We start from the raw sequence: 13,714 nt of genomic DNA, 5'->3' as shown, positions 1-13,714 counted from the left end.
GTTTCCAGTAGTGAAAGGACACACTTGGACATTTGAGTTTAATCAGCTAATCCTTAATCCTAAACACACTGAAATTTTTGGCCTTTTATCACTTTCCCAGGCAAGAAGGTAAATGTATTGGAAGCTCGAGTTTCAAAGCCTTTTATCAGTTGAAAAAGCTGATTGAAGTCTTGTTAGTTTATTAGACCCTCTGTTCTAGGTTGAGAAAAAAAAAAGGAAAAAACCACAATGCAGTTTTCCTTCATGTATTCAATAGGAAGATCAGGATGAACACTGAATAAATCTGCTCTTGCACTCATTATAGGTTAATGTCTTAATGCTTGGTGACCATTTGGGGGTGTAAAGCTTCAGATTTCCTGTGCTTGTCATGCTGCTGGTATGAGACTCATGCTTCAGGTTTTTTCAAACTTGATGGTTTTGTTAATGGTAGACTCAGATTCAAGAAAAAAGGTTGTGTTACTGGTTAAATGGTTATATCAGTGGGAGAGATTTATAAAGAAATGACATTTAAAAACCAGTGGTTTAAGCCTTAATTAGGAGATCTCTGATTTTTTACTGACCGGCCTCTGTATTTAGCTAGAAGAGCAGCACTGTTACTGGAACATCTCAAGAAAGAAAATTATTTTAGTACAACTTCAGTCTTTTACCATGCACTTTGATCAATGTTGATGTAGGGGGAGACAAGGTAAAAGAAATACATTTTATTTTAAAGAAATGAGAATAGTCATGATTCTTATTTCCCTGGGTAATATTTTAAAGAACGGTGGTTGTGGCCCATGGACAAGAGACTTCTGTGTCCTGTGCAGGCTGGCATTCTGTTAGTATTGAGCAAAATTCTTTACCCAAGGAAACTACCCATTATAAATTTCAGCCTGCAGCTTTAGCTGAGGTGAACACAGCCATGAAGTGCCAGGAATATATGAAAAATGAGATACTGACTTGATTTCAAATGTGATGTAAGCTACTAGAGGGGAGGATGGTTTTCACATAATCCTGATAATTTGTCATGTTAAAAGGATCCATTTTATTGCTGTGCCTGAATTTCCTAAAAGCTGAAGATTTGACAGTTGAGTATCACTTCTGGGGTCCAGAAGAGAAAAGATTCAAGGATTAGTTGAGGGGATATGAAGTGGATCTATCGAATGCTATTCCATGGAACATGACCTTTATCAAGGAATTGGACTCTTCCTGTGCCAGTCTGATCACAGATGCATATTTTCAGCTGAAAGACATAGACCAAAGCCTTAGTTTATTTCATCTACATATGGGTGTCTCTTTTATTAAATCAGGATAGCAGTGGGGTGCCTGTGTGTGGCCGAGGGAGTGCCAATATTCGTTGCCAGCTGTTGACATGGATATGGTCAGTTAAGAGGCTGCCCATGGTGGGGTACTGGGGTGAGAGTTTTTCTTACCTGCTGGCAGAATTGTTGGATCTCATCACTGTATGCATAACTCTCCTGAGAGATTGTCCTGAACTCCTGCTGTGTGCAGTACTGCATGGAGTAGCAATGTTGAATGCCATGGAGAATACGAGGATGAGAGTAGGATGGCTTGCCCTCTGCCTGCAGGCAGGAAGTTTATCCATCTTCTCTGTCAAAGTGCTTCCAATTGCCCTTCCTAAACTCATACAGGTTGCACTAGAACTATGATGTTTGTTTTGGTCATGTGTGTTTAGACAGGCTTTTCTGCCTAGTTTTCCTCTGAGCTTTTTAGCATGTAAGTTTACATAATTTTTCAGGATGTAAAACACAGTAGAACAAAGTTTGGGTTGTCTCCAGAAAATTTCTTCAGATTTGGTCAGATTGTGTGTTTGAAGAAGAAAATAATAATTTTTGTTCATAAATGTACAAGCCACGAGAAAACATTGTAGCATTAATACTTTTAAAAATTATTTTCACCTTAGATAATGCTAGAAACCAAAAGAAAACAATGCAGGTGGGGTTGCTTGTGAGGGAAATTTGGGGAAATGACCCAAAAATAAGAATCACTGCACAAATGTCTGTTTTTTCATTGTGCGTCTCTTGCAAGTGTACCTTTATTTCAGCATTCAGTTGGGTTTGTTTCGTGGCTTTGTTGCTTAGTGACACTGAAAATGAGTATAACATGTATGCTCCAACTTTGGTTTGAAAGCACAGGAGAGGACAGAGAACTGTACTGAACTGTGAGAAAGGGGGGTGTTGATGAGTCCCCACATGACTCATAAATGTTGTAGAAGGCTTGGAAAAATGCACATCACTTTAGTGAGAGCTGTTTGCAGTAAGGAGAATTCCTGTGCTCTGGGTGATTTCACTGGTCCCTTGGTACACAGCAACATTAAACATGCACACTCAAACCACCACTTGCATATTTTCAGCACTTCCATCACAGGATCTAAGGTAGAAAGATACACTGAGACAGCAGAACAGATGGTTTGGATTTGCAGGATTTTACTATTCTATGTGTTACCATCACATTTTGCATTCATTATTAATCAGTGTGAATTTAAAGGTCTTGGGAGCAGAGATTGCCTCTTCTCTGACGTGTGTAGAAAGTGCCAGCTTCTTCATGCTACCTTAATCCTGAATCAGTGCTCAACACGATCTAGCCTATAGAAGTAATTACATCTTTTTAGAGGGGTCTGGGTCATGGGAGGAAAAAATTATCTTGGCTGGTTTGCACCATGTTTCTACATTAGTGATGAGCTGCAAAGTTGATTCTGTTCCTTCATCAAGTATTTAACTACTTTGTAAAAATTTTATAGAGGGGAGAACATTCAAATTCCTTCCATTGTCTGAGGAAGTTTTTTTTCCTTTTTCATTTTTGAGAAACATATACATTGTTGTTTGCAAAGGACTGGAGTGTGTCAGATGTTGTCTGAGTTTGCCAGTTGCTTTACAGGTTCCTCAGTGCTTGTGAGAGAATAAAAGAGGACTTTTCTCCATGCTACTTTTGTGTCAGACCTCAAGACTTGTTTGACTAACGATGCCTTTCAGTTAAACCTTAGGGAAAAAATTTAGTCATATAAACAAAAGAAAACCACCTGAAGTGCTTTGAATATCTGTCAAGAGCCTGTTGCTCTCCTGTGCTAAGGCAATGAAGTCATGCAATGAATTTTGCATAGTTTCTGAGGCAATGAGAGCTCTGATGACTACAGCAGTATTTTTTGTCTAGACTTGTTTTCTCTAATAAAAGTAAAAGATACTGCATTCTGATTCTGAAGGATTACTGAATTGAACAAGTACCTTCCTTTTTTATTTATGCTCTAGGTTGTGGATTAAATTTTTCAGTAAACTGTGCAAGCGACTGCAATTGTAATAACATAAGAATTTTGGGATGGGAAAAAATGTTCTAAAGAAAGATGTGTACTTGAAGAAAGTGTAGTACTGTTTGCCTAATGACTGAAGGGGGCTTTAGTCAATGCAATATTTTTTTAATGAAAAATTAAAAATTTTTAATGAAACCTTCCCTTCCTGTAAAAAAAACACCAAAGACCCCTGCATAGAGAATGTTACTTTCTGACTCTGATGTGACATTCACATGGGAAATGTTACAAATGCTTATGTAACCTTCCACAATGTTTTTTTCTTGCAGAAATAAAATGTCACTGACCACGAAGAACTGTAGTCATTCCAAGTCATCATGATTCCACTGAATCCACCCGGCCTAGCAGCGACGACCAGTTGTTCACGACTTAAATGCCAATACCAAACTCCATTTTAACATCTTTGGTCTATATTCCCTTAGAGTATTTCTTGTTTATTTTTATAACCACTTCTTAACAGTCTTAGAGTTTTGGTTTTTTTAAATGAAGTTCTAGAGGGTATGATCTTCTTTTGCACAAATACTTGTATTTTTGAAACTGATTCTTAATTATATGAAAGTGAACAAAGGAAGTCTGGAAATCATTGTTCACTGGAGGAGGTGGTAATTGTGCAGAAAGGAGGATCTTTACTAATTTAGATATAGTTTTTTTCAGATATTTCAAGTGAAATCTCTTACTGGAGTAATTTACAGAATTTTTTTCAGATTATTCAGGTAAATATATGATATCACATAACGAAGTTTTTTATAAAAATAAAACATTTGCTAAAATTTGAAAAAATATATTTCTTTGGATAAATTTTATACTGGTATCTCTGTAACTCTTTCTTTTCCAAGGTTCTCCTCTCTGCGGAGCAGAGATGGTGTGGCAGTCTGTAGAGGAGAAGGAGTTGCAGACAGATTTCTTCTGACTGAGCACTGTGTTCTTTTTGCACTTTGGTGCCAATGCTCAACTTTTTGCAGACTTTTTGCTGTCTGCAGCATTCCAGACAAGGAAAGAAGGAAGAACAAAATATCTTTCTCTTTTTCCAACAAGAGATGATCTAGGCAGCTTAAAACCGTAGTGCTTTTTTTTCTTACTATGTCCCAATTTCAATACTTCCATTATTTGGATACATGTGTAGAATGCTCGCTTGCTATTAAACCTCACTGTGTCTCCATGTTAGAACTGACATTTCTGTTACAGAGAAGGTATATGTTTCACTTGCTTCCTCTAATGGTTAATGCAGGTTTTTAGGCTACTGAATAAAAGGTGTAAGATGGACTCCACTCATAAAGTAATGAGAGTACCATCAGTTGAGACTGCCATGGCAAAAACCTGTTAATTATATTGGGGTTTATTTTTAATTTGTTCTTGCAGGGGGGGTTGTTTGTTTGGGTTTTTTTTGCTGTTGACTCTGTGTATAGTTAAAATGCCAAATTAGATTTATAGTAGCTTGAAGTTGTATTAAGTGATATTTTGCTTTCTGTAATTCTGTTATAAAATAAAGTTGTTTATTCTCTGTATGACTTTTGGCACTCATACGTAAGCTTGGAGGATATTTGAAATGAGCAGATTACTTCTGAGAACTGCAATTCTAGAGGTCACAGAACTTTGAAAAACAGGGATTAGTGCAAATGGTCTGCAGGGCTGCCAGAAGGGTGGCACAATTGCCTAGTACTTAAGTACCAGGTTTTTTTAAACATCTTCCAATAAACCTCCTGATTTCTGTAGTTTAGAGAAGAAATCTTCAGCTGCTAAAACAAAGGAGATTTGAACATCACCGTGGAAGTTGAAATGCCCCTCTACAAGTGGTTCTACTGAGTCTGCAAGTGGTTCTACTGAGTTCATTGAGATATGATCTACTGTGGTTTTCAGATAACAAATCATAAAATTTCTCATTACATTCTTCTTCACTTCTGAGCAATGTATTTTTGGTGCTATTCTCAGTTTAGACGGTTGCCATCTGTCAGCATGCTTGTGTAACAGAAGTTCTGGTTAGCTTTGGCTCTGCATAGTTTGGATAACATATGACAATGGTAACAGAGATGTTAATTTCTGTACATATGTAGGCATTCTCAATTGCATCCACATTACCTGGAGAATTAGCAGATAACAGATAAGCTTCTTTCCTTCAAAGCCAGAGCTGTTCTGCTTTTCAAAAAGGGGAAGAGAACCCCGTCCAGCCTGATAACATAACACTGCCACAACACTGCAGGCAGGAAGATTGTCAAAGTGGCAAGTTTGGGATATGTAAATGTAGGTCAGAATGGACACACTTGCATTTAGAAGGATGTCTTAGTGGATTTTTCCTACAAAAGTGTAAGAAAAATCTATATAAAAATCTTTAAGGTATTTTTGATATGTTGTAGTATTAGTTGCTGATCTCGTTTGATGGGAGGAAGGCATATTACTTGAGTTCATCAATTTTGGATTGGTCTGATTAGTTAGACACTAGATCAATATTGGTTTAATTTCAATTGTGTTTAATCCTTAAAACTGAAAATACAATATTCTTGAAACAATATTATTTTCACTGAGATATGTCCTTCTTCAAATAGTAATAGAACCTTTTGTCAGTAAAAAATTAATATAATTTTCAGGTCAGCATAGCTTATGCATAGCTGTCACTTGCACTGATTAAATATATACTAATTGAACAACCATTGTCATGCAGAAAAACATAAGTCCTAAAAATAGTCAACGTTTGTGGATTCAGGTTTCATGCATTTGTTTAAATATTCTGGAATACTGTGCAGTTCTGAAGTCTCATTGTTACCCTTTTATATATATGTACAGCAAAAACTACAACATGCAAGAAAGAAATTGTTTTACTTCACAAGCCAGCTTTATAATTCATGGGCAATTTCAAATACAATTACAGTAATTAATTCTGCTCAAATACTTAGAGAAGTGAGTCATGTGGGTTTTACAAAAAACCACTTAATACATCTTCCTTTTTAACAATGATAACCTCGGGGTTCATAATAAATGTTGGACTTGTTCACAGATTATTTCATAGATAAAGCTTTTGTGAAGGGCAAGCATGCAACTCCAATGAAAAGCTCTTTAAACAAAAGATTTATTGCTCAAAGCAATGAGCAACTATAGTACAAAGTGTTTCTTGATGTATTCTCCTATTTGACAGTCAAGCTGAATAGCAACTTTTATTTGGGCCACAGAAGACATCAAACAGATGGAATAAAATAGTGACTACACCTCTGGAAGGTTTGAAACTTCTGATTTTCATGCTGCTCAGCATTTTGGGGCTTTCATACTGCACTTGAAAAAAAGAGTAGTAATATTAATATGAATTACAAGCATTAGAAATGCTTTGATAATTCCTGTTGTGTTAAAATATTCTGTTTTAGGCAATTGTTTGAGGCAATTCTACTAGAGTTCTTGGAGGCAAGTCTATATGAATGTCTCTGTTGGGGACAGCTAAGTGACTTAAACTCTCCCAGATCTGTCTCTGAGGCTACTGGTCTTCGCCTTGGGGTGTGTGTTACTATAATTACTATATTAGAAAGTAGTACTTTCCCAAATATTCTTCCAGTCTTGAGTGATTTTCAAAGACTTACTGGTCTTTATCAGTATTGTTTGCCTCTGGATTTTTGGCTGCTTTTTAAAAATTTCCTCTGGCGGGCATTTTAACTCTTCTGTGTGTCCTAAGGGAAAAAAAATAACCAAAAGCACTTTTGTGTCTTTTGAATCTGCCCCTGTTCTAGCATCCTTGGACAGCATCACTGCAGACACTGGAATAAACACCTATTAATCACTCTCTTCAGTCATTCCCCAGCCAAAAGTGGTTTCACAATCCTTTATTACATTACTATCCCAGTACCTTTCCAGCTTAAATGTTGATACTTTAAATTTCGTTCTGGGAAGCAGTCACAGGCAGGAAGGTTTTAAATGTGCTTTCTGGTTGTAGGTGCAGTAGGATCCTAACTTCACATTATTGCTAGAGACAGGAAGGGAGAGGACTCTTCAGTGACACCAAAAATTTAAGATATTTCCTTGCAGTTACTCTCTTCATATATATTTATATAATGTTTGTATAATTTATCTAGATAAAGATGTCTTTCTATGGTGTTATTTAAAATATATTTTCCCTTTTTGAAGGAATTATGTGGGATATGATGGTGAATTTCATGCTGGTAGCATGAAAACATATTTCTTGACACTATTCAGTAATGGAACAGAAAACAACAAGGCCTGAGAATTTTCAATGCATGTTACTAAGTCGTGAATGTCAGCTCCTCCTACATGGTAGCAGTTACAGCTCAATAGGCAGTTCTGTCAAAGCCACACAGTGTTTGTATGTAGCATGATTTTTGGTATCCATACCACCATTTTACAATGAAGTGCTGTTTAAGAGTGTTACCACTTCTTGGCATTTCAGATTTTCTCATTCTCAGACACACTGTGGCATTAACAAAATCAATTTTCATTCTGCATTTTTTCATGTGGTCCTGGCCAGTCTTTTCTTGGGCAATGAGAGAGTGAGTATTTGGGATTCTGTATGTTAGAATTCCTTTAACATCTGATCGATATCCCAGATCACTGCTTTAAGAAGACAGCATCCTTCTTAAATATAGAAAGTAATTCTTTGCAGCAGCTGTCTCAACTCCCTGCAAAAGATTGTTTGCAATTTGAAACAATTGCCTCTTTACCTGTGCAATGTATTCCATGTTATTTGCACAGATATAAACCAGTGTGATGAATTATGCCTTTAAATTTGGGTAATGTTAAAATGGGAGAGAGTGTAAGGGTACTTGCTATTTAAATTCTTTTTTTCTCTACAGACTGATAAATTATAGTGTTTTTTTAAACCTGTGGTCATGGCCTCATTGCTATAAAATTATTCCAAGGAGTTATTAAAATTCTATGAAAACTGAAACTGCAAACCACACCTAATCTCAGACAAGGCATTACCACTCTTGCAGGATGGGCAATGACAAACAGCTGTAATGAAAGGCAATTGCAGACAGGGAGAGTAAACACTGAGGACAGTAATGATAGTCACTTCTTATTCCTTGCCAGTTTGGGTTTAAACTTGAGAGCTGGAATCTAGATTAGAGAAGCTAAAAGCCAGTAGTACTTGCAAACAATTTGAGTTGCATTTTTGTGACTGCCACAGGCAGTCTGAGATGCACTAAAAACTGTACAGCTACAGGGGAGCAGGGAGGAAGATTTTTTTTTTAAAAAGTATGTCAATTGACACACCAAAAAGATAACTCCATGCTTATGCAGTTTTTTATTTGAAAAAGTCACCTTTGTCCTTAAAGAAGAATAACAGCTGTTTTGCAGAGTACTGACTAAATCTTTCCATGATTTCAAAATTTGGCATTTTTGGTCAACAGAGAGAAATCCTTTTGTTTCCTGCTACTGTTGTATTTTGCTTCCAAATTCTGTGGAAAGGATACTTTACAAAACCCACACTCTTTCCCAAAGTGTTCAAGTTAATAAATGTCATTTCCCCTTCAAAACCCTTTTGAATTTCCCAGATGTCTGTGCTCGATACCAACTTGTTATTTAGCATCTGAAGGCTGCCTGCCTTGTATGTGCCAGCTCAGCTCTCTCAGGAGCCCCTTATGTTGCTTTCTCCTTGGAAAGTCAGGGAGGGGCTGGTGAGTAGGGCACTGTCCCTTCCCCCAGATCCTGAGTCACGCAGGGGAACCAGCGCAGTTCATTGCAGGAGGCCTCTGGTCTCTGCACAAAGAGCTGCTCAGCGCTTGCAAGAACTCTTGGATGTAGTACCAGCTGTTGCATTAGGACAGCACAGCACTGGCTTCTCCTCTCCTGTTTTGTTTTCCTGTGTGGTATTTATTTACAGTGGTATTTATTGTTAAACCTGCAGCGCTGAGTACTGGGTTTAAGTTTGCTTCCTGAGATGTGAAGCTCCCTTAAATGTCCTTGAGTTCTTGTATCTGTTCTCCTTTTGTCCGGCTCTCCTGGGTTTCTTCCACTGGCCACGGTGATTCTGGAAGGCACTCCTGGAGTCTTGTGCCACGACCATTTCCTCCTCAACTGAAAAATAATCCAAACAACACAAAAATTCCATAAGAACATGCTGATTTCTTACGGTGAGTTTTTATATTAAAAAAAAAGAGCTGGCATGTATTAAGAACTAATTTTACTAAGGTGAAGGTATCTAAAGAGCACACTGGAATTAGTTGGCCCATGATCCTAGAGGGAAGCCTGAGTGTGAGTCTGGGGCTGTTACTATGCCCAGTGAAGCGCTAACATGAACTACTGACATCAGCAGAAATGCTCTGTTTCCATTTGCCTCCACAGCTTTCAATCAGAATAAAATCCTTAAGCAACAGCAAAGAGGATATTTCGTTTATACTGTCAATTTGTGTCCTGCTTTACAGAGCTGTGGCTGTGCTGTGAGAACCTCAAGCTGGCCTGATCCTCCCCATGCTGCCTGTGGTGCAGACAGACCAGAAAAATGCTTGCTGCCCTCATAACTGGACATCTTCAGACCATGACTGTGCTGTTGGAGGCTTGGAGATCATTTGAAGAAGGATGGAGAAAGAGAGAAAATTAAAAAAAAAAACCCCAATATAAAATACTTGTCATTGCTCATTGTTCATGAGAAATGTGTGCTGTTTGTTAGGTGATTTAGTCTTATTCATAAGGAATTTATATATTAATATATTTATGCAGAGCCTCTCTCTTGCTGCACAGAGAAAAATGCCTATTTAACAATGAAGCAAGTCAGCCTTGATTTTAGTAATGAAAAAAGATCACCTTTTTTCCTTTTTTTTTCTTTTTTTTTTTTTCCAAAAAAAGATCTAGGGAAATAGGCAGCTGAAACCTGCAGAATTTCTGTTGTTCTGTAGGAGAGATAGCATTTGAAGGAGTCTGTTCTCTGGCTTATCTGTGGCTGTTTCTCTCACCTGCTGGTCTTAAGCTGAAGCTGGCTCCACTTGCTTGTACAGGGAGAGCTGCTCAGGCTGTTTTGTGTAAGTTGGCTGGAGGCCAAAACAGTAGGTTGGTCTCTGGCAGCTCAAGAAAAAGAAGATCTTGGAGACAGAGCATGGAATGCAATGCCCAAAGTATTGAATAGACAGGAATTCATCTCACATCTTCTTAAGAATCCCAGCCAGAACACCTGTGATCTGCAAACTGAGTGTTTCCTTTCCTGAGGCATTGAAAACACAGATGATTCCCTTCAAGTATCCTTCTTGGTTGTGAGAGAGAGAAGCGCAGCAGCAATGTTCCTTTGGCAAATTTGTCTGCCAACTACCTCATTCACCTCTCTCTTACACCCTTGATTACTAATCTCAGAAAATTTACAAAACCATTGCTTGCTTAAACTCATTACAAATCTAAAGCTAAAATTTCTGTGCTTTAAGAGAAGCAGAATTTAACATCTGGTGCTGTAGATTATTTACAGACCTGCAGAAAGTACCTAAGGAGGATATTGGTGCTGTGAAAAAAGGCAGGACAGTCTATTTCAGCAGTTGATCATGCATCATGAATGCAAATGTCTATGGGTGTTTTTGGATGGGTTCATCTGGCTTAATGAAAGTATTGTCTGAGCCCTCAGCAAAATACCTGAACTGATGGGATCAGTAGCCCACCTGCTTTTCCTGGCATGCTAGCTGGAACAGAAAAGTGAGAACATCACCAGGTAACAGGGAGTTCAGTAGCAGCTCCATATGATTTCATAATAACTAATGTCAGACTTACAAATATGAGCACAAAGCTGATAATTTACTGAAAGGAAAAATCCCTGCTTTTATCTGAAGTCAAATACAATAATGTCACTAGCTTTCATTTCAACCACTTTCAGGAAAGAAAACTACCCTCTTAGTACTTAGCTTTCCTATTTCCTCACAGATACTGTATTGCACAATGCTTTGGCATTGCACAGTTTTTTGTTGTTGTTGTTTTATTAGTGTTTAGTGTGTGAAAACCAACAGCACCTTGCTCTAAGAATAATCTATAACCCAAGGCAGGGCTGGGTTAGGCATGTGGAGTAGCCTTTCCCTTGCAGATTAATTCAGCGTCTGAAAGCACATCTTGAACAGGAAATGTTTGAGTCTTAGCAACCTGAAAGTAACTTGAAGTGTGTGCTCATATGCAAACAAACACCTTTCCTCTGTTAAAGCCTTGGGTCTAAATGACTGGACATGTTACACAAAACAGGAAGTTAGATTATTTTACATTTCTGGCTGCATCTGACCTTTCTTACGTTAAGTGGTTAAATTTTCAGGATAGAGCAAAATCTGAGTGCACAACTTACAGTGTTTGGCCTGGCATCTAAGTGAGATTTCTTTCCTGACCTTGCACTGGTGGGTAAATCCTTCTGTTGGGCTGATGCACCCCAGGCCAGCTCGGTGCTCGACTGATCTGCAGAGCCCCTTGGAGAGGACTGGCCCATCTGCCCCAGCCCAGTTTGTGCTAGAGCTGAAACCTGCAGTGGGAGAGTTGGGAAACATTGTCCCAGGCAGGGTTCTCACCAAGCTATATCAAGAACCATCTGCAGTTCACAGAGAAAATCTGAGCTGTCCTCTTAGCTCTCCTGACACTCCATATGGAAAAAATGTTTGACAGATAGATGATCTGAGGAACAATCTTAGCCCAGTGTCAGTGAGAGTGCGCTTTCAAAGAGGAGAAGGAAAGAATGGTTGAGGTCTCTGATCCGAATGTGCCCCAAGGCTGGCTTTGGCAGCTAGAACCCTGAAACAAGAGCATGTGTGAACCTGCTGCTGCAGCTGGGACCCAAATCTGGAGGGCAGGAAGATCTTTCCATCAAGACTGGATGGTCTGACTAAAAGTAACTCTCTGCCTGTTAAAAGTGTAGCCCAGTTGGGCTCTGTGAGCAGTCTTGATTCTCAGTACACAGATGTGTTAGAATCACTGCACATTTGCATTGGGGTGGGTATTTGTTTTGGTTTTACTCAGAAGATAGATTTTTGAAGTGAGTTTAAGCTGATTTTAAAATAGAAAAGGCAACATGGCAAATGTGCACTTAGGTACAAAGTAGGAGCAAATACATGTTTTGAAAGAACACACACACATACTCAAAGCCCAATTACTTACAGGGTGTAACTGCTGATGCCTGTCTCCCTGAAGACTGGTACACTGTAAGCATGGAAGAAAATGCTCTGAACTTTAACTGCCCTTTTATTTTCTTTTTTTTTCTTTCTGGTTGCACTTTCTATAATGTAAAACAGTAAAATCTCTTATAGTATAGTATATAAAACTACAACATTTAAAGTGAGGGGTCAATCCAAGTTCTAAATGAATACCTGTAGTGTTTTTCAAACAGAAAGTAGTCTAAAATACAGTACAACTTCATGAAATTTTTTCTGATCACAGTTGTCTTCAGTTTTGTTAATGTTGTACCTAAGTAATGTAACTTAGGTACAAGCCTAAGTTGTCTGTTGAATGAGGAGGTTTGTCCACCTCCCCAGTCTTTGTCCCCAAGCCCTGACTCACCTTCTCTCAGTTTGATCCTGAAGTAGGCAATTAGCAGCAGCAGGAGTAAAGTCACAGGCATAAAGATCCCAGCAAAGAGAACATAACCAGGGAGCTCCCTCACAAACACCGACAATACGTAACCCACTGTCATTTTCATCTCTGGCAACCGTGCCAAGCCAGATCCTTAAGGTCTCCAAGTTTGGACCTTATTTATCCTTTCCTTCTTTTTTCCCTGATGGACATTCTGCCCTTTGCTCAGGCCATTATCTCTTTTTGGACTTTGGTTTGTTTGTGTAGGTCTGTGATCCCAGCAGTGCTGGAGTTCACTCACAAAGTTACTCAACAACAAAGTTTAAAAGTGTGTATTGAGGTAATGTAGGGCTTTGAAACCTTTGGATATGTTGGGCTGGGCAGGGCTCAATATGTGAGGCTGCTGCTGCCCTTTGAGCAGTGTGGGTTTTGTCATCTGCCAACACTGTACAGGCCGTTCTGAATAATCAGCACCCTCTTCCCAGATATATTAACAATTTTAGAGTAGATCTCAAATGCTCTCTCAGGGTGAAGACCGTGTTGTCCATTCCACACAGGCACAGGTGTGCTCTCAACTCTGAAGGGTCTTCAGACCCAACTACAAGGCAAGTGGCAAGAGGCAAGAAGAAAGTGACTGGTGGTGCTGCACCAACAGCATTCTTCCCAAAGAGCAGCTGTGGAACAGAATCTCGGGAAGGTTTCTTTCTTAGCAAAGTTGAAATGGTATGATTTTGGGGGCTGGGGGGTAGTTGTGCCAGAGAATTCACCAACCTTTTAAATGACTGAGTAGTTCTGGTTTTCCCATCTAGACACAGACAAAACTGTGCCTTGCATACGTCGATCTTCCAAATCAATTTTTTAAAAGGTGATTAGTCATTTTATAATCCTCTACACCTTCAGGTTTGTATTGAGAGCAGTTCTGTCCAAGCATCCAGAAGGATGTACAAGATTTGCTTCACTTATTGG

General features: G+C 38.7%; 2 protein-coding genes across 45 annotated transcripts in view; one reads left to right on the top strand and one right to left on the bottom strand.

The window, feature by feature from the left end:
* The window catches only part of EPB41L2 (erythrocyte membrane protein band 4.1 like 2), a 111,616-nt gene extending 106,810 nt beyond the window's left edge, over positions 1–4,806 (top strand). For all 44 annotated transcript variants that reach the window (XM_086877090.1, XM_086877077.1, XM_086877081.1 and 41 more), the window contains one exon: positions 3,571–4,806. The gene's annotated coding sequence lies outside the window, so the exon portion shown is untranslated. The remainder of the gene's footprint in view (positions 1–3,570) is intronic.
* Positions 4,807–8,518: 3,712 nt separating this feature from the next.
* On the bottom strand, positions 8,519–12,940 carry SMLR1 (small leucine rich protein 1). Its single transcript, XM_086877105.1, has 2 exons — positions 12,737–12,940; positions 8,519–9,310 (listed from the first exon to the last, which is right to left on the bottom strand). The coding sequence occupies exons 1-2, from the start codon at positions 12,873–12,875 to the stop codon at positions 9,156–9,158; spliced, it is 294 nt and encodes a 97-aa protein (XP_086733231.1). The 5' UTR covers positions 12,876–12,940; the 3' UTR covers positions 8,519–9,155.
* Between the last annotated feature and the right edge of the window lie 774 nt (positions 12,941–13,714).

Source organism: Cyanistes caeruleus, chromosome 2 (assembly GCF_971803275.1).
Source record: "Cyanistes caeruleus chromosome 2, bCyaCae1.hap1.1, whole genome shotgun sequence".
Classification (NCBI taxonomy): Eukaryota; Metazoa; Chordata; class Aves; order Passeriformes; family Paridae; genus Cyanistes; species Cyanistes caeruleus.
This window is presented reverse-complemented; position numbering and strand designations above follow the sequence as displayed.

Coding starts and splice junctions, on each gene's coding strand:
- SMLR1 (XM_086877105.1), bottom strand. CDS start 12,875: ATGAAAATGACAGTGGGTTACGTATTGTCGGTGTTTGTGAGGGAGCTC. Junction 9,311..12,736: donor CAGGATCAAACTGAGAGAAG/GTGAGTCAGGGC, acceptor ATTATTTTTCAG/TTGAGGAGGAAATGGTCGTG.